General features: G+C 55.4%; 1 protein-coding gene across 5 annotated transcripts; it reads left to right on the top strand.

The window, feature by feature from the left end:
* Positions 1 to 3,801: 3,801 nt before the first annotated feature.
* ZNF385A (zinc finger protein 385A) lies at positions 3,802 to 23,639 on the top strand. Of its 5 annotated transcripts, none has more exons than XM_035002473.1 (8): positions 3,802 to 3,871; positions 10,267 to 10,403; positions 17,309 to 17,419; positions 19,043 to 19,205; positions 21,084 to 21,326; positions 21,678 to 21,847; positions 22,055 to 22,150; positions 22,292 to 23,639. In XM_035002473.1, exons 1-8 carry the CDS (start codon positions 3,862 to 3,864, stop codon positions 22,520 to 22,522), a joined length of 1,161 nt encoding a protein of 386 aa, XP_034858364.1. In that variant the 5' UTR covers positions 3,802 to 3,861; the 3' UTR covers positions 22,523 to 23,639. The 5 variants fall into 5 exon arrangements, with proteins under 5 accessions (XP_034858364.1, XP_034858365.1, XP_034858366.1 ...); XM_035002474.1 differs by lacking the exon at positions 3,802 to 3,871 and adding an exon at positions 9,089 to 9,166; XM_035002475.1 differs by lacking the exon at positions 3,802 to 3,871 and adding an exon at positions 9,549 to 9,974.
* The last annotated feature ends 566 nt before the right edge of the window (positions 23,640 to 24,205 follow it).

Raw genomic sequence — 24,205 nt, forward strand, 5'->3', positions numbered from 1 at the left:
AGATGGCTTGATGCATAGGAAATGTCTGTTTTTCACAGCTTCTTTCCTTGGGAGTCAAGAGTATGACCCCCAGGAACTATGGAACTACTTTTTGGGTTTTAGATGAAAGAGGTGATGGAAGGGGTGAAAGGAGGACTTGACTCCTTCCCATCACCCAGCCCCCCACCAGATCTGGTTCCCAGCACCTCCCAGAGAGAAGAAAAAGAATCCCTTCTCCTTGGGTTTAAGCATTAAGGGAAGAATGAAAAGCAGGAGGTCCAAGTTGAAGGTGGGGGAAGATGGTCCAGAAGACTCACCTTGGCCTTCTCTAAATCAGAGTAATGAAATGGCTTGAGAGAAAAAGCCACAAAATGAAATCAGAAGAAAGCCAGTTAGGTTTTTGTTTTGTTTTTATTGCTCATTATACACTGGTAGGTAGAGAGGGTGTTAAATAGTTCACATACGTTATCATTTAATTTCTCTATCAATAATCCTGTGAAGTAGGTACAATTAACCCCATTGACACAAGGGAAGATTGAGGTCCAGAAAGGTTATATAACTTGCCCAAGGTCACCCAGTGAGTGCCGGAGCAGAGTCGAATCCAGCCTTGTCTGACCGTGAAAGTCCTCATTCTTAAACAACATGCCCCTAGGGTTTAGGTCTTTGAAAAGAAATCGAAGTGAGGGAGCCCCTCGGGGTCCTCTGTCTTTTCAAGGCCAGTCCTAATGCGCCACAAGAGGAAGGAGAGGGTGCTGAAATTCTAACGGATTGTTGGAGGCAAAGATGGCCATGTCATGCTAGACCAGAATTCAGCCACCAGAGGGCAGCATAGCCACAAATTTACGGGAATTTTGGGCGGGGGAGTGCTTGAAGTCCATCTCCTCTTTCCCCCACCACCCAGGCTATTCTTTTTTTTTTTTTTTTTAAAGATTTTATTTATTTATTTGAGAGAGAGAGAATGAGAGACAGCATGAGAGGGAAGAGGGCAGAGGGAGAAGCAGACCCCCTGCTGAGCAGGGAGCCCGATGTGGGACTCGATCCCGGGACTCCAGGATCATGACCTGAGCCGAAGGCAGTCGCTTAACCAACTGAGCCACCCAGGCACCCCACCCAGGCTATTCTTATTAACTTAGGCTTCTGCCTAGCAGTGCCTGCATCACCTTAAACATATCTCTTTCCTGGGAGATCAAGGCTGCTGCACACTCCCATCTATGACTTCTTGATAATTGTACCTCAGACCTTTCCAGAACCTATAAATGAAGAGGGACTGATAAGGAGGAAGAGACCTAGTAAGGCCAAGAGCCACCCAGTATTTCCAAGGATGGCAGCTGATGCATAACAAGGCACTGGGAATTCTCAAGGAAGGAAATCTCATATTCCCCTGCTTGGGGGAGGGGTGGGATTGGCCTCAGCCAAACTCCAGGGGCCAGATCTGAGATTTCTTACAGGGGCAGGAAGAAATGAGGAAGGGAAGTGAGCTGTGTGGGGTATTGGGCTGGTGTCATGGGTGTGTCTGTATAGTGCCTGTAACTGATTCTCAGAGAGTGACAAGGTCTCTCCTGAGGGTATACAATATGAGAAAGGCCACAGTTGCATCTAGCACCTGCCTTCCTGCCCCTGAACTGTACTCAGGCTCTGGTCTGTTTCCCCTTCCAAATCTCCCAGCCCCTCCAGAGGATGTCTGCCTCTCATCCTGAGACTTGAGCCATCCAGAGGGACAGGAGGGTAGGGGGCTAGGAGGCCTGAGCCCTTTCCTCATCTGTTTGTACAGAGATGGGAAGGAGGCCCAGGGAAGGGAACAGAGCAGCTGGGGGTGCAGGGAGGGGGAGGGGGCTCAGGAGAGGCAGCTGGCAGGCGGGAAGCTGATCTGGGGGTCTCAAGTTTCTTGACATCAATTAGAGCAACCGGCCTGGGCTCATTAGTAGCCCGGGGTGCAGGGCTCATCAATAATGAATTCACCCTGCACACTGCCCCCCCACCCCCTGCCCCTGGCTGCCTGCAAAGTCACCCCGCCCTCCAGCCAGCTGCCTCACCTTGGTAAGTTATGCAACCCCTCTTCTGAGATCTCCCTAACTCAGAGTCCCTGGGGGCAGTGTGGGAGGGTTGACAAGGCGGAGGGCAAAGGGGTCTCTATCACCAATCAACCACACCTACTGTTGATTCTTGTTTGTTCTGAGTCCACCAAGGAGGGGAAATGGGAAGAGGCAAAAAAGTTGGTGGGGGGGCAGTGCAGGAGGTAGGATGGATAACAGGGCCTGGGGAGAAGCAGGCTCTGTGATACTAGGGTTGAACAACACAATAGCAGGGTGGAGCTGGAGTAAGAGGACCTCCTCTGACTGGCTAGGAGGACCCCCTACATTCTCTCCCAAGGCCAGATTTGGGCAGCAAGGTCACAGTCCCCTGAGATCTCTGGGCCTCTGTATCAGAACAAGACCAAGGCATTGAAACCCCCAGCATTCTCTTGCCATTGACCTGGGACATCTTTTCTTCAAACCAGATCAGTGGGGTAAAGGCAAGAGACTGCTGAAGTCCAGAATCAGGAACTTGAACTTCTGGTACCTTAATTAGTCATCTAGTCCCACTTCCCTGCTGAACCCAGGAATGCCAGGCCTCAATCCCCCTTCCCCAAATGTTCCAAGACTCCAGTCCTGCCACCCTTCCACCAACCTCTTCCTCCCTGCCTCCACCCTCCTTAAATCCCAAGCGTTCTAGTTCCCAGTCACACCTTCTTTCCCTCTGGCTGGGACTGGCCTGAAGCTGGCTGCATGGCATTCTGGGAAGTCCTCCTGCCGCCCTCCCTCTTGGGGCAGGTATAGACAGGTCCAGGCTGTAGCAGCTGCATCTTCCCCAGACACTTCACAGACTCCCAGACTCCAGCCTCATGCTGGGGTCCCAGTTGCTCATCTCTAATCAAGTCCCCCTGTTAGTCCTTAAAATACATCCAATGTCCTGCACAGCCCCCTGACACTCTCCGCAGCCCATACATTCTGTCGTATTCCCCATTTTCCCCTCCACCTCACCAAACACCCCCACTAGTCCTCTTCAATCCAAGGTCACCTTAATGGGGAAGGCCCCGGGTTTGGGCCCTGATGCCTGATGGATGCTCCTATCCCCACCCCAGTTCAGGTCATTTGTATAGAATTGAGCCTCAGTTCTGGATTTTGTATCATCTTCTGGTTGCCCTAATGATCACAGTTGCAAGCTTCTTTTTCCACCTCATTGATTGCAATCTCTTCACTCAGACCTTCCCTAAGGACCTAGGCATTTGAACCCCAGCCAGAGATCAACCTGGGATCCATCTTCAGCCCCACATTTACCTCTGAAACCCAGCGCCCAAACATCTTGCTCCAAAGTCGGAGAAACAAAGGACCTTAACATTCTCTGCACTCCTCCACACGGACCCTGCCCAGCCTATCACTCTGAAGAGGACCCAGGTGTCCCACCCAACCCAGGACCCATCCCTCCCCAGAGTACTTAGGCATCCCTCACCCCATATCAGCTCATGACCAGACTTCCTGCCCTCAGACTCAGCCCTTCCCGGGAACCCAGGCATCTTAGTTCCCAGCTTCCTCCATCACTTCACACCGCCTTGTAGATGTGTTCCCCCAGCCCTGGCTGCAGTGACACCGTAAATCCAGGAGACCCAGGGCAGCAAGTGGGAGAGAAAGTGGGAGGGGCAAGGAGCCGCCAAGACGTCCCCTCATTGAGCCCAGGGTGCCCGGGTTCCCCCCTCCTCCCGTCTTCACCTGCTGCGGGCTCCGCCCCCGCTCCGCCTGGGCCGGCCTCTGCTCCTCCCCCGACTCCTCCCCCCGCACCCCCAGCCCGGCCAGAACGGCCCCCGGGACAGAGCGACGCGGAACCCCGGGCGCCTGGGTCCCCAGCATGATCCTCGGTGAGTGGGCTCTGCGGCTCGGGGCTCCGGGGCTCCTGGGTCCCTCTCAGTAGGTCACCCCCCCAACCTCCCGGCACCGCGGTGACTGCGGCCGCCCGTCAGCAACCGGTTCCCCCTCCCCCTTCATCTGGCTTCACATCTGGGGGTCCCCTCTTCCCCTTTTCCCCAAGCGGCCGCTTCTCTGGGTAATTTAGGGATCGGTGAATGGGAAAGCAGAGCCGAGTGAGACCCCCGCCCCATAATGAGGACATTGCGTATTCATGAGGCTCATGAATATTATATGACGGTCTACGAGAGGCTGGGGGAGAGGGCTGATCTTGGCCTGGTGGAGTTGAGGGAAAGGTTCTGACCCGTCCCCCCCCACACACACACACGCCCTCCCCCCACCCTTAGCTCAGACACTCCGACATCCTTCTGGGCCCAGGATAAGGGAAAGGAGGAAGTGGGGGGCGGGCGGGGAAAAGATGGTGGGTGTAGCTTCGAGGTGTGTGTGGTGGGAGGTGGGAACCTGAGGGCCGGAGATAAGGGGGCTGGGGAGAAGCAGGGGTGGGAAGCTGTCCATCCCAGGGCCCTGCGGCTCCGATCCTGCCTCCGCAGCCATCCTGCCCCAACACGCCGGGACCTGCCCCGCTCTCTCCTTGCTCTGGCTGCCTGGGCCCTTCCTTCCCGGCTTCCTTCTTCTTTCTTCTCCCACCCCCACCCCTGCCTTGGGCCAGGGGCACCAGGGGACAAGGGGCAATGGAGAGAGTAAGGAGGGGAAGGGGAGCCCCCGCGGGACTCTGACAACCCTTCAGCCACAGCCACCCCATCCTCATGACCTACATCGGAAGGGAGCCCCGGGGTGGGGGAGGAGAGGGACTAGCTGTGCGCCTGGACTCCTCCTCAGCTCCAGGGGCTCCAGGCCCCTGCCTCCACAATAGTCTCAGGCCTGCTCTGTCCTCTGACCTCTGACCTCTGCCCTGGTTAGGCCGGTTCCTGGGCCCTGCTTATGGTGGGAGACCCCCCACCCCCACCCACACCAGGCCCTCACACTCCTTACCTCCCACTGGGGACACCTGGCTCCATGCTGGTGCCGCAGGGCTTGCCTGGCTCCTGCTTCAGCCCTCTGCTGGGTCCCTCTGCTGTTTGCCTCCTTGGCTCTTTTGCTTCCCTTCTTTCCTTTGACCCCTGTTGACTTCCCACTAGTGATCTTTCTCCCCTTCTGCCCTCCTTTCTCCATCTCTTTCTCTCCCCTTCCTGTATCTCATCCCTCTCTTATCATGTTACACACTCCATCATAGTTACTCAATGAACGAGGGAACAGAGGATGAATGACTGGTTGCCTGCCTCCCTCCCACGAGTATCTCCAGCAAAGAAAAGACTCCTCACCCAAGTCTGAAGACTATCCCCACCCTAAAGTGATCCTCACCCACACATCTTGGACTCAGGCCCCCAGAGCATGGGCTCCACATTCCTCCAACCTGTGCAATCCCTGCATGTGGGCTCCATCCTGGGCTCCGGCCCCACCCTGGGCCTGGGCCCCAGGGGCAGCATCATGCTTATCCAGAATAGGCCAGTGTGAGCAGCACTTCCCTTGGTCTGTAGGCTCGAAAGACCACCTCAGGGACCTGCTCAAACCTGACCAAGACCCCACCACAGGAAAAATGCCTGGGTCCACCAATTTCACCCCCACCGTATCTCCTGGAGGACCCTGTAGTTAACTCCCTCCTTGTGCCCACCTACAGAGGGGCGGGAAGGGAAGCCTGCCAGCCAGGGCTCAGGCCCCACCCCCAGGGCCCATAGTAAGGTTTTCTGTTCCAAATGCTGAGGTCTACTGAGTCCATGTGCATGGTGGCCCTGACCAGCAGGTGGGGCCCCGCCTACCTGCTCAAGATCTAGACCATGGGCCTAGGTTTAAGCAGATGGTGGTTCTGGGCTCAATTCCCTGTTCCGGGCCTTTCTTACTGTCCTCTCCAACTAGGCCCTTGTGGGGAGGGGGCATTGAAGGAGGCCCTTTCCTGTCAGATAGGGAAGATTTCCCAAGGATCTTCTCTCTCTTCCCTTTCTGGCCACCTCCTCCCTTTAGCCCTGCCCCGCCTACATCCACCCTAGGGTTATTAAGGATGATGTTTTTAAGTAGTTGTTCATAATCATCCCCTGTTGCTTTCATCTTTGACTTCAAAGCTTTTCCAGCCCTCAGCCTGCCTCCTGTCCAGATGGGAGAAGTTGAGGCAGAAGGGAACAGATACATGGAATTTGGTCAAGAAGTCAAGATGCAGGGGTTCAAGGTCTCCCCTCAATACCCAATTTTAGGCATTGCTGGGGCTGGGGAGGGAGAAGAGGCCCAAAGTCCTAAAGAGAAAGTTGTATTAGAGATGATAACCCAGTCCAGACCCCAATCTAGCTCCTCCCTTGGCCCCAGAGTTTAATTCCCATCTTAACCCAGTGCTCACCTCATGCTTTTCACCACCTTAGGTTAGGGCCCTAATACTACTTGCAACCCTAATCCCAATACCTCTCTCTCATCTCACTCTCATCCTGGCACAACCTTCAGAACCAACACTAACGCACAGCCCTACCCTAACACCTTTCCTGACTCCTGTTCCTACCAGACATGACCACTCCCTGAGCCAGCTCATGGCAGACACTCCCATTCTTTACCACAAGGGCTTGAGGCCCCAGGCCTGACCTAAGACAGCCAAGGGGCTGGGACTCGGACCTGGCCAGAATTTCTGGGGCAGGGAGGAAGGAAAAGACCAGACCTCAGTGGGATGGAAGGAGTTAGATGTGGCTTGGTTATTGCTCGGTGCTAGAGAGGAAACCTGAGCAGGATCAAAGTGCCTAGGGCTAGGTAGGACAGAGAAAAGGACAGATGGACATCCACCCAAGGGTCTGAGAGTTCACCCCCTCTAAAGTGCATTGGCAACTGTCTTTAATAAAGCATTTGGCAATTCCCACAGAGCTGGGTGGGGCTCTATCTGTTGGAGGTAATTACTCTAACGAGCTTCCCTCTGGAGTGGCCTGCCCCAGCCAGACCCCAGCTCCTCCCTGCCCAGCCTGACTTGTGTGCTATGCATGCACACACTCCAGTTTGCTCTCCTCCCCCCTCCAAACCTGCCTAAAGCCCTCACCTAGCCAGATGTCAGAAGCCCTGGATTTCCTACCTCATTTCCTGCTTCCCCAGCCCTATGTTCCTGCCCTTCCCCACCCCCATACCCCATCCCTAGTCTACCCACAAAAGTGTGGTGCTTGAAAGCTCTGTCTCTGGAGCCAGACAGACAGGTTCAAGTCCCTCACTAGCTGTGTGACCTTGGTCAAGTAACTCCCCTTCTCAGAGCTGATTGTCATCATCGATAAGATGAGGACTCATTTATTTAGCATTTATTGAGCTCCCTTTGTAGCATGCCAGCAATTTCCACGGATTCGTTCAATCCTCTCAACAACTCCTTGAGGCAGTACTGTTGTTCTCTTTTGCCAAATGAGCTAGTCACCCAGCTCCTGAGCATTGGAGCCAACCTCAGGGAGATCATGTAGGTCCAGTGCCTGGCATATAGTAAGCCCTCAAAGAGTGGCCACTATTATTATTCCCAGAGAAGGGAAGAGGGGACTGAGGCTTGGGCCACCTGAAACGCCAGCCCTGCTTCTGCCCACTCTGCCCATGGGCTGCCATCAGTCCCTCTCCCCATCTCATAGCGCAGTAGACCCAAAAATCGGGAAGGAGACAGATGAATCTCTAGTTGCCCACTTTGCCTCCTTGCCTCACTCCATCCTCATTTCAGCCCTTGCTCCCACTTCCCTCTCCTGCCTCCTTCCCTCCAGGGCTCCTGTCAGTGGAAAAGATGAGTTGCTGGCCATAGGGAACTGAATCACTGCTGTTTGTTTTCCTCCAACCCCAGGAAGTGCAGGGATCTTGCTCTCCCCCTTTCTCTCCTTGAACAAGTTGGAAGCCTGTGCTTGGATCTCCAAGTGAGACTAGAGTCCTCCGGGGGTTATGTAGCTGCCAAAGAATTTGCTACAGAGTGCGACAGATCTTGGTTTAAATCCCAGCCCTGATACTTACAGGCTATGTAACATCAGCCAAGGTTTTTAAGTTCTCTGAGCCTCAGTTTCCTCATATGTCAAATGGGGAAAATAGTATCAGCTACCTCCAGAGAATCATAGCTGCCCCAGAGATTAAATGTGATAATACTCAGAACGCATTGCCTGGCACATAGTGGCTCCACATTACCTTTTTTTTTTCTACTGCCTTTTCCAGAACTCATCTCTGTCTTCTGAGATGGGTGTTTGAGTGGTGGGGGCTTCAGAGAGTCTAGAGTTGGGGAGAGGGTCAAGGAGCTGAGCTGCTCTGGGGCAGGGCAGTGCCAGCCCCAAACCAGCTGCTAGGGGTGGGTGCTGGGTGCCTGGGACTCTGGGAGCACTCAGGTTTCTCTCACCATTCCTGATGCTGCCTGGGGCTCGTTAAGGCTGCCCTGGTCTGGTGGGCCAGGCTTGGGGCGGGGGGAGGGGTGTGCACACAGAGGGGAACAGCCCTGAGGGGACAGACCAGGAAGGGGAGGTAGTCAAACTGCCCCTCAGATGTCTGTCTGTCACTTCTCTCTCCCATTCTTGCTCTCCCTGCTCTCCTTCAGTCTTTCTACCCTGGTCTCTAGCTCTGTGTCCAGTTTTTCAGCAGAGTCTCTTTTTTTCTCTCTCATTTCACTCTCCTCTCTCTGTTGTTCACTATCCTTTTCTCTCTCAGTGTCTGTCTTTTTTCTCAATCACTTACTCCTGCTTCTGTCACTCTTTCCCATTCTCTCTCATTTGCTTTTGTCTGTCTATCTGTCTGTCTCTTTCTCCTCTCCCCCTGTCCCATCCCAACTCTGAGGTGGCAGAGGAGGGAATACACACAGGGTTTACAGACCCCCAGCTGCCCAAGGGCCAAAGCCAAGCATCCTGCCATTTCCTTCAACCCTTAGCCATCTAGAGCCCAAGCTCCCAGCAGCCTTGACCTCAGGTACCCTGGCCACCCACCCTGGCAGAAGAGACAGACCCCTCCAGACCTTTCTGGACCAGCTCCCTGCCCCCAGCTGTGCCTGAGCCCTCCCCACCCCCTCCCTCTCGCCTCTGATTCCCTAATCCCTGCTCCCCCGCCCTCCCCTCTGCCCCACTTTTCCAGGACTCTGATTGGCTGATTCTACTGACTGGACTGGGGGGGAGGGGGCTGGCAAGGGAGGGGGCAGGGGGCAGAACCAAGGGAAGGGGACGCTGTCAGGCCCAGGCCCCTGGGGGGCCAGGGCCAGGCCACTGCCTGGGGGCAGCAGGCACCAGAAACTGAAGGTATGCAAAGGGGCAAGTCTCTATGGAGGGAGCAGGAAAGGATCCCGGGGTACCCTCTGCCCCAGTAAGGTCAAGGGAGGACGGGGCCAAGCTTGCAGGCTCCTAGCTTTGCCTTTGTTCCTGGGAACCCCTGTTGTTGGCAGGGGGTTGCTAGAGCAGTGAAGGGCAGACAGAATTCCCTGACTGGTGGACAGCTAGGTTGCAGAAGGGAGCTGGGCTAGCGGAAGCCCAGAGAGGTCCTGAGGGCCTTTGGCCCACCCCCTTTGGAGACTGGCAAGGTTCCTCCCATGGCTCTGGAGGGAGGAGAAAAAGGTTTCAGGGGTGGGTGGGTGGTGGAGTGGCTAGCCTGGACTTTCATTTCCCCCTTGGGTTCAGACCCAGGCATTCCCCTCCCAGAGGCCAGGGTGGCTGTTCCTCCTGCCGAGCTGGAGCTGAACACTCCCAGTGAGACAAAGGGGCACGGGGGAAGACAGGAAGGTTGGGGAAAAGGGGCTCTGAGAATAGACCCAGGCAGTCCACCTCCCAGAGCAAATGCCACTCACCTATTACCTACCCCCAGAGATGTCAACAATTAACTAGGATTTATGACTGGGACAAATCATAGCTCTTCAGGCAGCCTGACTCAGTAGCCCTCCTCCAAATCTAGGCCTCAATATTCCCCTCTGGGCAGTGGGATGAATCACCCACCTGACTCTCTTCTCCCTGGGGTGAGACCTAGCCTTTGGGATTCCTTGGGGGAAAACAAAACCAGAAGAAGGGAGTGACCAGAGCCATGGGGTTCTCGAGTCCTGCTGATCCAGCAGAGAAGGTCTGTGCTCTTCCTGGGTCTGTAAAATGCCTAAAGGTCTTGGGGGAGGGAGGCTGGAGAAGGGGGAAGTGAAAAACACCCAGAAGGAAAGGACTGGTCTGCACCCTCCCCTGGGCCCACAGGGCACTGTGCTCCATTGCTCCGGAGACAGCAAGCAGGGGAAGTGTGTGTGTACCACGGGGGTCACACTTCTGAGTGTGGGGGCCCCAGCTGGGGAGTGGGACGACAGGTTTGGGTGGGGCTCCCAAGCTTCAATCTTCCTGCCCCACGTAATGTTTTCTCTGCCCTTCAGGCAGCCTGAGCCGGGCAGGGCCCCTCCCTCTGCTTCGGCAGCCCCCCATCATGCAGCCCCCACTGGACCTCAAGCAGATCCTGCCCTTCCCACTGGAGCCGGCCCCCACCCTGGGCCTCTTCAGCAACTACAACACTGTGAGTAGCAGCCGGCCTACCTGCCCTACCCTCCTGAGACCCTGGCTCCTTCTTTCCCTCCGACTCACCCTTGCCCTCTTCTCTTGTATCTAATTCCTTCTCTCCTCTTAGGACCCCATCTCCCTGACTTCTAGCTGGTTATGAGCATTGTTGGCTATCTGGTAGACTATTAACAACAATAACAACAATAACTAATATCTGCTGAGGTCTCACTATCTATGAGCCAGACCCTGTGCTACATGTTTTATATGAATCCTCTCATTGAGCCCACCATCTAGAGAAGAAATGAGACCTAGAGTGGTGACTGTGACTACAGGGAGGTGGAAGGGGGGACAGGTGCTGAATCCAGAAGGAGGGAATAAGCAGGGCCACAAGCCTGCCTGTTTGTAAATTCTAGCTCTCTGGAACCCACACCTGGGTGGGTAAGGTCAATGGGGTAGGGCTTAGAGGGCTAGCAAATTTGACTAAATTTAATACAGCATGAAATAGGGAGCCATTATGCATTCCTGAGCAGGAAAGTGACTTGGTAAGAGCAGTGTTTGAGGAAGGTGGGTGGGACAGCTGGATGAAAGGAAGCAGAGCCTAGAGGAGGCTATCCCACCAAGTCGGGCCTGCAGGGAAGCCTGGAAGTCCAGACTTGGCCAGTGGTAGGGGCAGTGTGAGTGTATAGGAAGGCGGAGAGGCAAGGTGTTTCTAAGGAAGTATTCATAGGCCATGGTGACCAACTGGTATTTGGGGGTGGGGGAGAAGAGAGAGGATGAATAAAGGCTAACTCCAGGATTCAAACCTCTGTGACTGGAAGAAGTCACCTTGACGGGGGCAGGGGTTTGGAGGAGGAAGCTGGTCTGGGGTGAGGCTACTGAGCTCACTTTAGGACATGGTGAGTTGGTATACGAGTGGGACATTGAGCCAGAAATGTCCAGCAGACAGTTGGAATTTGGGTCCTGGAGAGTGGGCTCGAGCTAAAGGTTTGGGGGAAGTCAGCTTTATTCAGCTCCAATAACCCACCATCAAATCATATTCAGCTACAAACATGGACTGCGCATCAACTACGTGCCGGGCGCTGCACTAGGTGTTTCTATACCTGATCTCACTGCATCTTCACCACAACCCAACAAAGAGGACAGTATTATTCCTGTTTCACATATGGCAAGGCAGAAACTAAAGCTCAGAAGGGTTTAGTAATTTACCTCAGTTGACACAGTATGTGCTGAAGGTATGATTCAACCCTATAGGGAAGCTGTTGTTGTTGTTGTTGTTGTTGTTGTTGTTTAAGATTTTATTTATTTGTGAGAGAGAGAATGAGAGACAGAGAACATGAGAGGGAGGAGGGTCAGAGGGAGAAGCAGGTTCCCTGCCGAGCAGGGAGCCCGATATGGGACTCGATCCCAGGACTCCAGGATCATGACCTGAGCCAAAGGCAGTCGCTTAACCAACTGAGCCACCCAGGCGCCCGGGAAGCTGTTGTTTTATCCCTGTTCTACAGATGAGAAAATTGAGTACTGGCTATAAGCAAGGCACTGTTCTAGATATAATGGAGACGTGAGGGTAAACATGATAAGGTCCAATCTTGGAAGACCTGATATACAGGGGAGAAATATCAACATCTATGCAGCAATCTATAACACAAAACAGAGCAAGAGTTATAAAGATTGTGACAGAGAAACTGACAATGGTTCAAGTGAACAAAAAAAATTTTTTGAGCAGCTACCATGTGCTGGGCACTGTACCAGGCGTCAGGGATACGGGATTCAGTCTGTGCCCTTGGGGAGCCCACGCTTAGTAGGAAAGATAACAAGTTAGAGAGGTTAAGTGACTTGCCCAAGGTCACAAAGCTAGTCAATTCACATGGATAGTTCAGGCTTTCTGACTCCCACAGGGTTCATGGCTCCACTGCCTCTAGCAGGGACTAGCTATTTAAAGCCATGAGTGCTGATAAGCTTGGAGAGTGCAGCAGAGTGTTGAGCAGCACCAACTTTGACTGGCAGGATTCGAATTGACATTCCAAAAGTACTGGCTGTGTGACCTCAGGCAAATTGCTTCACTTCTCTGAACCTGAATTTTACCAGCTGTAAAACAAGATAGTAATAGTACCAACACACAAGGCTGTTGTGAGAATTGTATTGCATAATCATAATGCCTAGCCAAAGTAAGTGTTCAGTGTTAGCTGCTATGATTATTATGTTATTGCTCTTATTTTTATTTAAGAGAGGATCAGAGAGAGAAGGGTAGTATGGCCAAGGCCTCAGCCTTTTGGAATAAGCAGAATTAGGCAGCAGGAACAGGAGGAGGTGCCAGCAAAGGAAATGGAGGAGCCACTGGAGGGGGTGGGGATGCAACCTGGTTCCTGTAGAGTTAGAGAAGCCAAGGGAGAGAGTGTCGCGGGCTGCACCAATAGTGTCAAATTCTGCAGGGAAATGAGGACTGCAGAAAAGCTGCAGACAGGCCTTTGGCAGTAACTGTGCAGCAGTTAAGTACATGGCTTTAGAGTCAGGCTGCCCAGGTTTAAAATTCAAATCCCAGTTCAGCCACTTACTAGCTTATGACCTTGGGCAAATTATTTAACCTCTCTAAACCTCAGTTCCCTCATCTATAAAATGAAGATAATAATAGTACTTATTTTGAATAGTGGTTGTGAAGATTAAATTAGATAATCCATGCAAAGAGCTCAGTACCGAGGGTGGCACATTCCAAGGGCTCAGTCAACATTAGGTGGTGGTGGTGGTTTTATTATTCATCGCAGAGTCTCCCCTTCCCTGGACTAAGACCTCCAGATCTCTTTCCTACTGGGGCAGTTCCTACCTCTTAGACCCCTTGCCACATTATGCTTTCCTCTGCCCTTGGACATCCCTCATTGTCTCCCAAAGACAACCTCTACCTCCAGTCCCCTGCTTCACTCATCTCTCTGTCCTAGGTGGAATGAGAGAGGGTGAGATCCAGAGATGAGAGAGCGGGAAACCTAAGACCTGTCCAGAGAGGATGAGAAGGTGTCGGGGGGCAGTGGGTTGCTCTGCCCTCCTGCCCCTCAGCCCCAGTGCTGCCCCTACTTGACCGCCAGAGGGCAGCAAGTGCACGAAACATAAGCTCTTTGGGAACCTGGTTGTCCAGCAGGTGGCGGGCGAGGGGAGGAGGTGGGAAGAGGTTAGGGACGATGTCCCCAATCTGAGGTCGCTTATGCTCTGGGCGCCCCCGAGCTCCACCGTTCAGAGGAGTCGCTGAGAGAGCAGTGCCTGACACCTAGGTGCCTGGGCTCGATTTCCCCTCCCTAGTAGGGGAAGTGACATGTAAAAAGGGCAAAGGGGTCGTGTGCAGAGGGAAGAGGAGAAGGGTCGTCTGGGGACCTGGAAGAGAGGCTGTGAGCAAAGGAGCGAGGGCCAGGGCGGAGGGGATGGAAGAAAGGAGAAACGTCCGAGCTAGAGAAACAGAGTCGTCCATAGGATTGATGGGGACACTGGACCCAGCAAGGGTCCTCAGTGGAGGAAGCCGAGGTCACTTGGTCAACACCCGGTCGCCGGGCCGAGCGACCCCTCGCCAGGACAAGGTATACCCTGCAACGAGTATCTGGATACGGACTCCCCTCCTCTTTTCACCCTAGCCCCGCTTCATCTCTCGCTGGCTCCCTAGCCCCGCCCCCGTCTGCGGCCCGCCCTCGGCCCCGCCTCCGGGGCGGGCTCCAGTCCCGGCCGGCACCGCCTCCCCTTCTCGGGCCGGCCCGGCCGCACAGCCCGAGCCACCCGGGCAACGAGCGCCGCGTCCCCGGCCTGCCCGGCCCGGCCAGGCTCGGGTGCCCCGCCCGGGTCCGCCGCCCCGGGCCATGGAGTCGCGGCCCCCGGGGTCCCGCAGGGTAAGCCACCCGGCCCCTCCTCTCTCCCTGGCTCCCGCCGCTGTCGCAGCGCCCCCCCACCCCATCCCCGCCCGCCTCTGGCGGGCGGGCTACCTCTCCTTTCGCTTGGTCCTCGGGTTATCTGGCCCATCCCCCATAACAGGCGCGGTCCCAACCAATCTCTGGATCCCAGCTGGCACCCCCAGACTACTGCCACCACACTGGATACCCCCACCTCTGCTTCTCAGATCCTTGGAGTCCCCCAGATCTTCAGACTTCCCATCAGGACTTACATGTACCCTCAGATTACCACCCCGCTTAGATCCCTCATCCCATCCCGGCATCTCTCCCCTTCCCAGCATCCCTCCCCCACCAGCTTCCACCTGCTCTTTAGATACCGCTAGCTCGCTCTCTTTCCTATTTCAGTTCTTCCTGTCCCTCAGGTCTTCCCATCCCTGAGATTCCACCCTCCTTCCCTTTTCACCTTTATGTGGGGGGGGGGGAGGAGGGGGAAGTGGGGTGGCCAAACAAGGGGCAGCGGTTTCCATCAGATAAAGGGCAATGGAAGGAAATATAATCATGCCCCCCCGCGTGTTCCTGATCTGGTTTCCTCCCTTCCCTCCCCCTTGCCCTTCCTGATTCATTTTGCCCCAGCTTCAGGGAGCGATTCCCCTTCATGTCTGCTGTTGGAGGGCAGGTGGGAGAGGAATGTTTTGTGGACCTTTCCAGGCAGTGTCTAGGCCAAAATCCCAGGGAAGGGGCTCTGGAGTGGAATGGACTGTGGGAGATGTTGGCCTCCACCCCTCCCCAGAGAGCCCTCATCTAGGTCACTAGGGCCTCTTGACCTTGGCCTGGAGCGGCACTTCAGTGGCTCACATTCCACCTGCGCAGGGATTGGGCCCAGGAGCCTTCACCTTCAGCCTGGTGTCTCCTCAGTTCCTGGAGGAGGGGGTGGGAAGGACCCACCGCCCCAGGTTGGTGCCCTCTTCCCGGTGCCCCCCACCCCTAGTCGGTGTTTATGGACTTAAACCTGAGGAGGGGTGTGTACAAGAGAAAAGGCTCTCACCCCAGAGGAGGGACACAAGTGGGGCAGGGACCATTCTCCTGGGATGGATGTTGGGATGGTCAGCCCATAGGTCGTCCTCAGGGCACTCTGGGGAGCAGGCTGGGACAGAGACAGAACTGGGGTCTCTGCTGTCCCCTCTCCATCCCACTCCTCTCTCCCTACTGCTGTCATCGACTTAGGTTTCCTGGCCCAGATTGGGTTTCTGTTTGGGCTGAATTCCATTCCCCACCCAGCATGTGAGGAAGCCCAGGGGCTGAGGAGAACCCTGGGGCAGGGGGCGGCGGGTTGTCGCTGGATAGGGAGGACTGACGCCTAGAGACTGGGAGCTGAGAGCAGTCGTCTGTCTCCCCTTTCTGATTAAAGCCTGTCTCCAACTTGGTCTGTCTTTCTTTCTGCCAAACACATCATACATTCACACAGATAAACACACAGCTGAAGATTACACAACCTGACCATTCATGGCGTTGGCAAAGCCCCCAACACAGAAATGTTGATACATAAATGATGTACACACAGCACATGACACTCCTTCACACTCCACCCATGCACAGATTGATCACAGCCTGCCGAGACACACAGTCACACCCATTCTTCCCTTGTTTGGCTTTTCTTTGAATAGGACCTGGGTTTCCAGGAGGTGAAAAGTGAGCTACTGAAAGGGGCTGCTTCCAGCCAAGGACAGACCAAGTGATGGGACACTTGTCAGTCAGACCAGTCATCTGAACTTGGTCATGACTCCTGCCTCTACTACTATCAAATGAGGCAGCCCATTTCACAGGGATCTAAAGCCCCCTTCCTGACATTACCCCCAACCAGCCAGTGAGACTACTGGGGAGAGCGAGGATATGTGGACTTTGCAGATTCCAACCACCTTCTTCCCCTTGCTTCATGTTCCTGTCTCTCACTGATGTCTTACTGGGAACCATGAAGACCTGGGCACAGGAAAGGGACTCAGCTAAGGAGCTAAGGAACCCCAAGTCCCAGCAACCATTTTTTACTTGATCCTTCCACCTAGAAGACAAGGCTTCAACTTGAATTTGGTTCCGTCCTTATGAGAGGTCCCAGCCATCACTCAGTCCCCCTCAGCCTCGGCTACATTACAGTCTTGCCTCTCCCTGGCCGCCTCCTGAGAGGAGGACTGTGCAGGGAGGCAGTTTTCATGCCTCTAGGCCCCTGACTTCATCCCCTGATAGCTAAAGGCCTCAGAGAGAAACTCCCATCGTCTCCCCTCCTCATATGAACTCTTGGCAGGAGACTGCAAAGACATCTGCTGACCCAGGGTGGGGGCAGATACTGTTCCTAATCACGCCCAGCCCCACAGCCCTGCCCCAGAGAAAGAGTTCAGATCTCTCGGCTGCCTCAGGCCAACCCAGCTTCTTAGTTTCTCCCCACTAATTCCCCTTGATTCACTACAGCCACATACTCTCTCCTGAGTTCTATTACTACCTTTTAGACCTGCTGCCTTAAAGAGGTAGTCTAGGGAGTGTGTTAGGGCAACCCGGGGCCCAATGGGAAGCTGGGAATATCTGTCTCCTGGGACCAGAAGCTTGGCTTGGTAGACATCTTGACCCAGAGTGGGGCCAAAAGAGTTCAAAGGCCTCAGCTGAAGGCCCTAGGATCTGGGGTGCTTTGGGACTTCCCATCAGTGGGCTTCTGGTGGACTGGCCTAACTGTAGGTCAAAAAGAGAGATGGATCATCATGGTGTGATGAACTGAGACAGCAGTTCATGTGCAAGTACCAGCTCTGCTATTAACTCATCGTGTGACCTTGGGCAAACCACTTCTACTTTCTGTCAGATGGGAGCATGGGGCCAGTTGATCCCTCAGGTCCCTTCAAGTGCTGTGAAGATTGGGCTGGGAGGGAATCAGGGGACTGAGGCTCAGAGCCCTCAAGCAAACTGAGGGATAGAGAGGAGGTTCTGGGGATTTGGGTTCAACCCAGCTGCTACCAATGTGGGGGATGATGGACATGAGCTTGTGCTGGGGTTCCTGGCTCACCCCAGCCTGCCTCCATAGATGGACCCTGTGCAGAAGGCTGTACTCTCCCACACTTTCGGGGGACCCTTGCTCAAGACCAAGCGGCCCATCATTTCCTGTAATGTCTGTCAGATCCGCTTCAATTCTCAGGTAAGAAGCCTAACTGCTCAAGTGATTGGGGCAGCAATAGCCGGGGGATCTCAGGGGAGGGCAGAGGCTGGGAGCTCTGGTGGGGGGCAAAGATTAAGGGGATATCGGAAAGAGCAAAGAATGGGGATGCTGCAGGAGGGGCAGGGGCGGATGGAAGGCACTTGAGAGGGAAGAGCTGTATATTTCAACATGAAGTAGGCCAGTCCTCTATGGTTGACCCCTCCCTCCCTTGGCAACGGAGGCCTCCCTGGTTCAGAACTTCTTAGAACACAGATAGCCATCATGTCTGGGTGGGAGAGTGGCCTCTGGCCCCACTAGTCCTTGGGCACTGGGCTGAGTTAGGTCATTGACTCCCCTGCAGAGCCTGTGCCCTCCATGGCCTCTGCTAAACTCCTCCCCTGGCCCACCCAGTTCACTCTAACCTCCTGGCTTCCTCCCTGTCTACCCTTTCCCATGGGACTTTCCCATGGAGAGAAGCCACCCCAAACGCAGAACCTAGGTGTCAGGCCTCCCAGCTGTCCTCCCTCTGTGGCTCCCCTGGGACTTCTGTGTGGGTCTAGAGGGGACTTTGTGGGGTGCAAGTTCTGAGACTTTTGGAGAAAAACAGCATAGCCTCATTTTGCTGAGTAGGGGGAAATAAAGCATGTTCTGTTTCTCTACCCAGTCCACACACACACACACACACATACACACACACACACCATGATGCCAGGCTCCACACACCACTGCCCCACCCCTGGGCTGTCAGTCTTCTTCTCCTGCCCATCCACACTTTTTATTTCTACTCTATCCCTGTCTGGGTGGCCTTGTGGCTCCAGGATTGTATGTTCTTAGCAGGAGGTGCACATGGGAGTGGGGGTAGAGCCAGGACCAACCCCGCTTTAGGTCTTTCCTTTACCTTAATCCCAGGCATCCCCTCTCCCAACCCTGGCTCCACTCACTGGTGGAGGGTAGAGGACTAGAGGGGCAGGGGGCCAATAGTAGACAGCCCTCCCCTCTTTTGCCCTCCCCTTCCCTCCCCCACCAAGTGGCTCTGTTTTGACAGCTGTCTCTGCTGCTGTCTCTATCTCCAGAGCTGGGCTTGGGGCCAGGGTCCTCTAGGGTGTCCACAGAGGCTTCAGGAAAAATGAGGACCAGGGGTGAGTAGTCAGGATAGAGCCCAGACCTCAGAGCTCTTTGGAACTCCCAGCCTGAGTGTAGAAGGAGTGAAGGCTGGATCCCAGGGCCAGGAGACATAGGCAAAGAAGGCCAGGGGGCCAAGAGATTGCTGGCTGGATGAATTGCTAGGGCCCTCCCATTTAGGATTCTATTATAGGTTGGGGTAACCCTCCCTCACCCAGAACTAGGTGAGAAGCCTGAGTCAGCAGCCAGGCCCTGCGTGTGGTGGTAGGGGGCCGCCTGGGCTAGGTGAGGATCCAGGTTTCCATCTACTCAAGCTTGAGAAGCTAGTCTGAACCCCAGGAATAACCAGCACTCCTTGGCATGGGGCTTTACATCTCACTGGTACAGTGAGAGATTCACTGCAGCCTGCTGAGACCACCCCAGGACCTGAAGGAGCTCTGTGGGGAGAATGGTCAGATGAAAGGTGATCTCAGATTCCATTTTCTTCCTTCATCCCTAAAGAGCCAGGCTGAGGCACACTACAAGGGTAATCGCCATGCCCGAAGAGTCAAAGGCATCGAGGCTGCCAAGACCCGAGGCAGGGAGCCTGGCGTCCGGGAACCTGGAGACCCAGCTCCCCCAGGCAGCACCCCCCAAAATGGGGATGGTGTGGCCCCCCGTCCAGGTGTGTCTGAATCCCCCCCCCCTGCCACATTGTTCAACTGATCTTGTCTCCTCTGTTCTTTCCCCACTTCTTAGAAATCTCCTCTGCTTTCATCTCTCTCTTCCTCAGCCCCTACCCCACCCTGACCCAAGGTGAATCCTGGAGCCAAGCACAGTGATACAAAATTCCCATCCTGTCACCCCCACTCCCACCCCAGCTCCTCTTGACAGAGTACCCACTGTCTGTCCTCCCCACTGCCCAGTGACTCAGAGAGGGGCTAGGGTGAGGCCACCTGGCAAACTTCCTCAAGAAAAAAGGAACCATCAAATCCAGGGAGAGCCTCCTTCGTCTTGGGGAGAGGGGTAGGGAGGGAATCAGGACACCTCAGGGCCTGCCCACTGGGGTTCCCCTGAGGGAGGACTGAGAGCTCAGGAAACTCAAGCAACTCCCTGGGTGATCTTGGTTGATCTTTTGACCTCACTGGGCCAGAGTTTTCTTTCCTGGGAGTGAGACTTAAGATGTTTGAGGTCTTTTCCAGGTTCACAAAAAGCAGCTCTGAGATTCTTTCTCCCTCATGGCTGGTGGCCATCTTCAATCATACTCCCAAGAAATTGGAAGGAAGGAATATCAAGAAAGGAAGATATGAGCCACCCCCATCCTGGGATTACCACATCAGATAGCAGTCATGACCAACTCCAGAGAGACTGAATATCCCCATTTCCTCTTATCCTTGCCTGTCCTTTCTGTTCCACCCCAAGTAGAATGAGAACCAGGCATCTGCATCACCAGCTTGGGAACCAGGACCCCACTCTCAACACACACACACCCCTCAGGGAGGCACAGATAGGGCGGGCAGGTGAGCTGAGTTATAATTATGCTCTGGCTGCTTCTTAGCCTGATACCGTTTTTTAACTTGGCAACATCTCTGTAAAATGGGGATGATGATGATGGTGGTGGTGGTAGCTAGTATTTCTTGAATATCACTGTTCTAGGTGCTTTATGTATATCTCCTCATTTAATTAGTTCCAATGGTTTATCTCTAAGATCATGATACCTGCCCTACTTTTATAAATCATGAAGCCCTGTCCAGATTGAGAGGTGAGTGTGCTATCTGGATTGAAATGGAGGTAATGGATGACAAAAATGAGCGAGAGAAATAAAGGGAAAGATCCCAAAATGGACAAGCAGATGCACACCCTCAGGGGTCAGGAGGTCCCTTCTTACCAATGCCCCACCCCCACTGCCAGCCTCCCCATGACCCGGAAACTGGATCGGCCTCTGGAGCAAGAATGGGAGTGCTAGAGTTTCCCCTGTACAGAGGCCAGAACCCAGCGCTGAGGCCTGGGGCCTGTGCATCTTTAATCAAGCCATGAATTATAGAGCAGCCTGCATCCCTGTTCCCTCTCCGGTTCTGCTGTTTCTGTTTCCCTTCTGCCATGTCTGTAACTGTTTCTCCCGACCTCTCCTCGTGCTGCCTCTTCCCCTTCCTAAAGCTCTTTGGCATGCCTCCCTGGAGACTGGGCAGGACTCTGGGAAGGGGCTGGCCAGGCAGGAAGCCCAGGCTGGCTGGTAGGCCTTTGAGGGGTGAATCCTTGTTCCATGCCTCTCCCCATGGCTAGGCTGGGTGCCAGCTTCACCCTGAAGAGGAGGCTATTGGGGCTGGACCCCTCAACTATTCCCAGCTTCTGGAGAATGAGCCAGGCATTGGAGCCTCACACCCAGACTACAGCAGCTAGACCACATCTGGCTCTGGCCCAGGGCATGAGAGCATGCATGTTGTCACAGGGTGGGGACTCCTGGGCCCTTGCCCTCCAGGAAATGGGGGTGGGTTTCCTCCACATAAAGAATCTTCTCCAAAAACCATCTGGGGTGACCCCTATGTTTCTCTCCTAACAACAGTTTCCATGGAGAATGGACTGGGTCCAGCTCCAGGATCCCCAGAGAAACAGCCTGGCTCCCCATCCCCTCCCAGCATTCCGGAGACTGGTCAGGGTACAACCAAGGTTGAAGGGGGAACTCCAGCCCCAGCTTCCCTGCCTGGGGGCAGCAAGGAAGAGGAGGAAAAGGCCAAGCGGCTGCTCTACTGTGCTCTGTGCAAGGTGGCAGTGAACTCCCTGTCCCAGCTTGAGGCTCATAACAAAGGTATGGACTCTCCTACCCCCACCCCTACCCCTGTCCTCAGCCCACTCCTGCTCCCTACCTCCTAATTCCCCTGGTTTCCAACACGCTGGACGGTCCAGGACTTATCAGCCTATCTCCCTCCCAAATCATCTCCCCCCTTCCTTAGCCACTTACTTCCTCAGTTTCCCCTCCACCTAACTTCTTCACCTGTGACTCTCCCCAGACCCACCTTGTGTCTGGGGGCATCCCAAGGGGCTTGGAAAACCCCCACACTTGATGCTCCCCCATATTTTAATTGAGAGTGTATTTGTCACCTACTGGGCCTGGAAAATTTTTCCTCCACCCCTTACCTCTGCCCTCTCTGGGCTCCAGGTACTAAGCACAAGACAATTCTGGAGGCCCGAAGTGGGCTGGGCCCCATCAAAGCTTACCCTCGTCTGGGGCCTCCCACTCCTGGGGAACCAGAGGCCCCTGCCCAGGACCGAACCTTCCACTGTGAGATCTGCAATGTCAAGGTCAACTCGGAGGTCCAACTGAAACAGGTGGGTCCAAGGCCTTTCCCAGGAACTCTAGGGAGCTCTACTCACTAAGTGGGGAAGAGAACAGGGAGCTTGGGTGAGGGCGCTTCTTTCAGGGTCTGTCCTTGGTGCCACAGAAAGGGCGGAGCCAGGTGGTTGGGGCGTGCCTACCGGCTTGTCGGTTGCCCCTTTCCCCGTGGCTCACAGCCCCCTATCCACTCGCCCCCACAGCACATTTCCAGCCGGCGGCACCGAGACGGCGTGGCCGGGAAGCCCAACCCGCTACTGAGCCGTCACAAGAAGCCTAGGGGCTCCGGGGAGCTAGCGGTGAGGCCCGGGCGCTGGAGAATTCGGCCACGGGGAGACCGGAACTGGGAGGGGGAGGGGACGCGGGCTGGCCCGGGGAGAGGTGGGGTTTGTGGGCCGCAGAATGACTTCTCTCTTTCCCCGCCCCTCTCCCCCCCGCAGGGCACGCTGACTTTCTCCAAGGAGCTGCCCAAGTCCCTGGCCGGTGGCCTGCTCCCCAGCCCCCTGGCGGTGGCTGCGGTGATGGCAGCGGCAGCAGGCTCCCCGCTGTCCCTGCGCCCGGCCCCAGCCGCACCTCTTCTCCAGGGACCGCCCATCGCCCACCCTTTGCTCCACCCGGCCCCCGGGCCCATCCGAACTGCGCACGGACCCATCCTTTTCTCCCCCTACTGACCTGAACCCCAAACCCCCTCCCATTCAACCCCCCCCTCCACCTCCAGCCGGGACCCAGGCCTCCAGGCTCCAAGCCTGCCCCTACTCCCGGCACTCCCTGAATGATCTCTCTCCTTCCCCCCCACCCCGAGGTACGGGGTTCCAGGAAAGGGGAGGGGTAGCGGGGGAGGGGGGCTTCAGAAGGGGGGGAACACCCCAGATCTCAGGGAACCCCGCCCCCTGCCCTTCCCTCTCCCCTAGAAAAGGGGGGGCCGTCTCACCCCCGAGCCCCCTTGGAGACACCCCCCTCCCAAAAGCCATGTCCATTCAGCCCTTCCCCCCCAAACCTAGCACAAAACGGGGTTCACAAGCCATGGTCGGAGTCCGGGGGGCAGAAATGGATTTTCTTGGCAATAAGCGGACTCTGGGACTCCGGCCCCCTGTCTCCAAACTGAAGCGCTTCCGTGAACACCCCCGTCCTCCGCAGGGGGAGGGGAGCAGGCGGGATCCTGGGTCCCTCAAAAGCACTTTGGTTTTACCGCCTGCAACCTCACTGTGCCCGCCCCGCACCATGCCCCAGCCCCAGGTCTAGCTGGGCCCATCGCAGGGGGCAGCACTTGGGGGCATCTCTGGCACTTGGGTGGGACCAAGTAGATGCCCCTACAGACCCTTCCCTCACTTTCTTCCTCCCCAGTCTGGATTCCATTCTTTTCACCAGCACCCATCGCCCAAGGGGTACCGAGGGGGGCAAGGGGTGTCCAGTTCAAGCCCACCCCCGCCTCGCCTTCCGCAAAACTGTGAGCAAAAAGCAATAGAAGCCTCGCCCCCGCCCCTCCCCTTTCCGCAGGATTCGCTGAGTCTGTAGCCTCCCCCGTCCCAGCTCCTAGACCTCATGGCTGTCCCTCCCACCAAACACCTCGACTGCACAACTCGGGCGGGGGCGTGACCTCCCTCCCTCCTCTGTGGTTTCCGTATCGTCAGCCCTTACAGCAGCCGACCGGGAGGGGGACGGGCCCCCACTGGCCTTCCCGTCCCCATCAACTCTCAATGCTTGACGATGTAGCAACCCCGGCCCCCCACCCACGTCTTCCCTTTTCCCTCTCCCTGACAATAAAGTCTGGATTCGTTGCCCTCTGTCCCCCAGACTCAGACTCTCAATCTTGGCTCCCTGATATGGGAGCTCTTCCAACGCGAGATGGATCTGTATGGTGAGGGGGACCGGCACACGGGAAAGGGGGCCAGGAGGAGGGGGACGGAAAGATCTCAGGCTTGTAGAAAGCGAGCAGAGGCTCCCAATCCCACTCACCCCCACTCCCGCCCGCCCAAATGTAAACTTGGCCCTGGGGAACCATTTCTGAGTCCAGGTCTCGGATTGTAGACGCAGCTGTTGAGAATTCTCCGCAACTCCACCAGGCGGCGCCAACGACATGGAAAAGGAGTCCCCCTAAGTGTGTGTCACGATTCTGGGAAACAGGTCTAGATCCAGTCTCAGACAAAGGAAAGAATCCAGGCTTTTGTGCCTCTCTCTGGTGGGAAACCCACGCCAGCAACACGCAAGGAATGGAGAGAAGTCGGGGCAGGGACTAGGAATCTCAACTCCAGGCACTGCTGGGCCTCATATAAATAGTGACCTTGAGTTAGTCCTTCCCCTCTGGACCTCAGTTTCTCCGTATGCAAAATGAGCAGATTTGGGTCTCTTAAAAG

Source organism: Mirounga leonina, unplaced genomic scaffold (genome assembly GCF_011800145.1).
Source record: "Mirounga leonina isolate KUSES-001 unplaced genomic scaffold, KU_Mleo_1.0 Mir_126, whole genome shotgun sequence".
Classification (NCBI taxonomy): Eukaryota; Metazoa; Chordata; class Mammalia; order Carnivora; family Phocidae; genus Mirounga; species Mirounga leonina.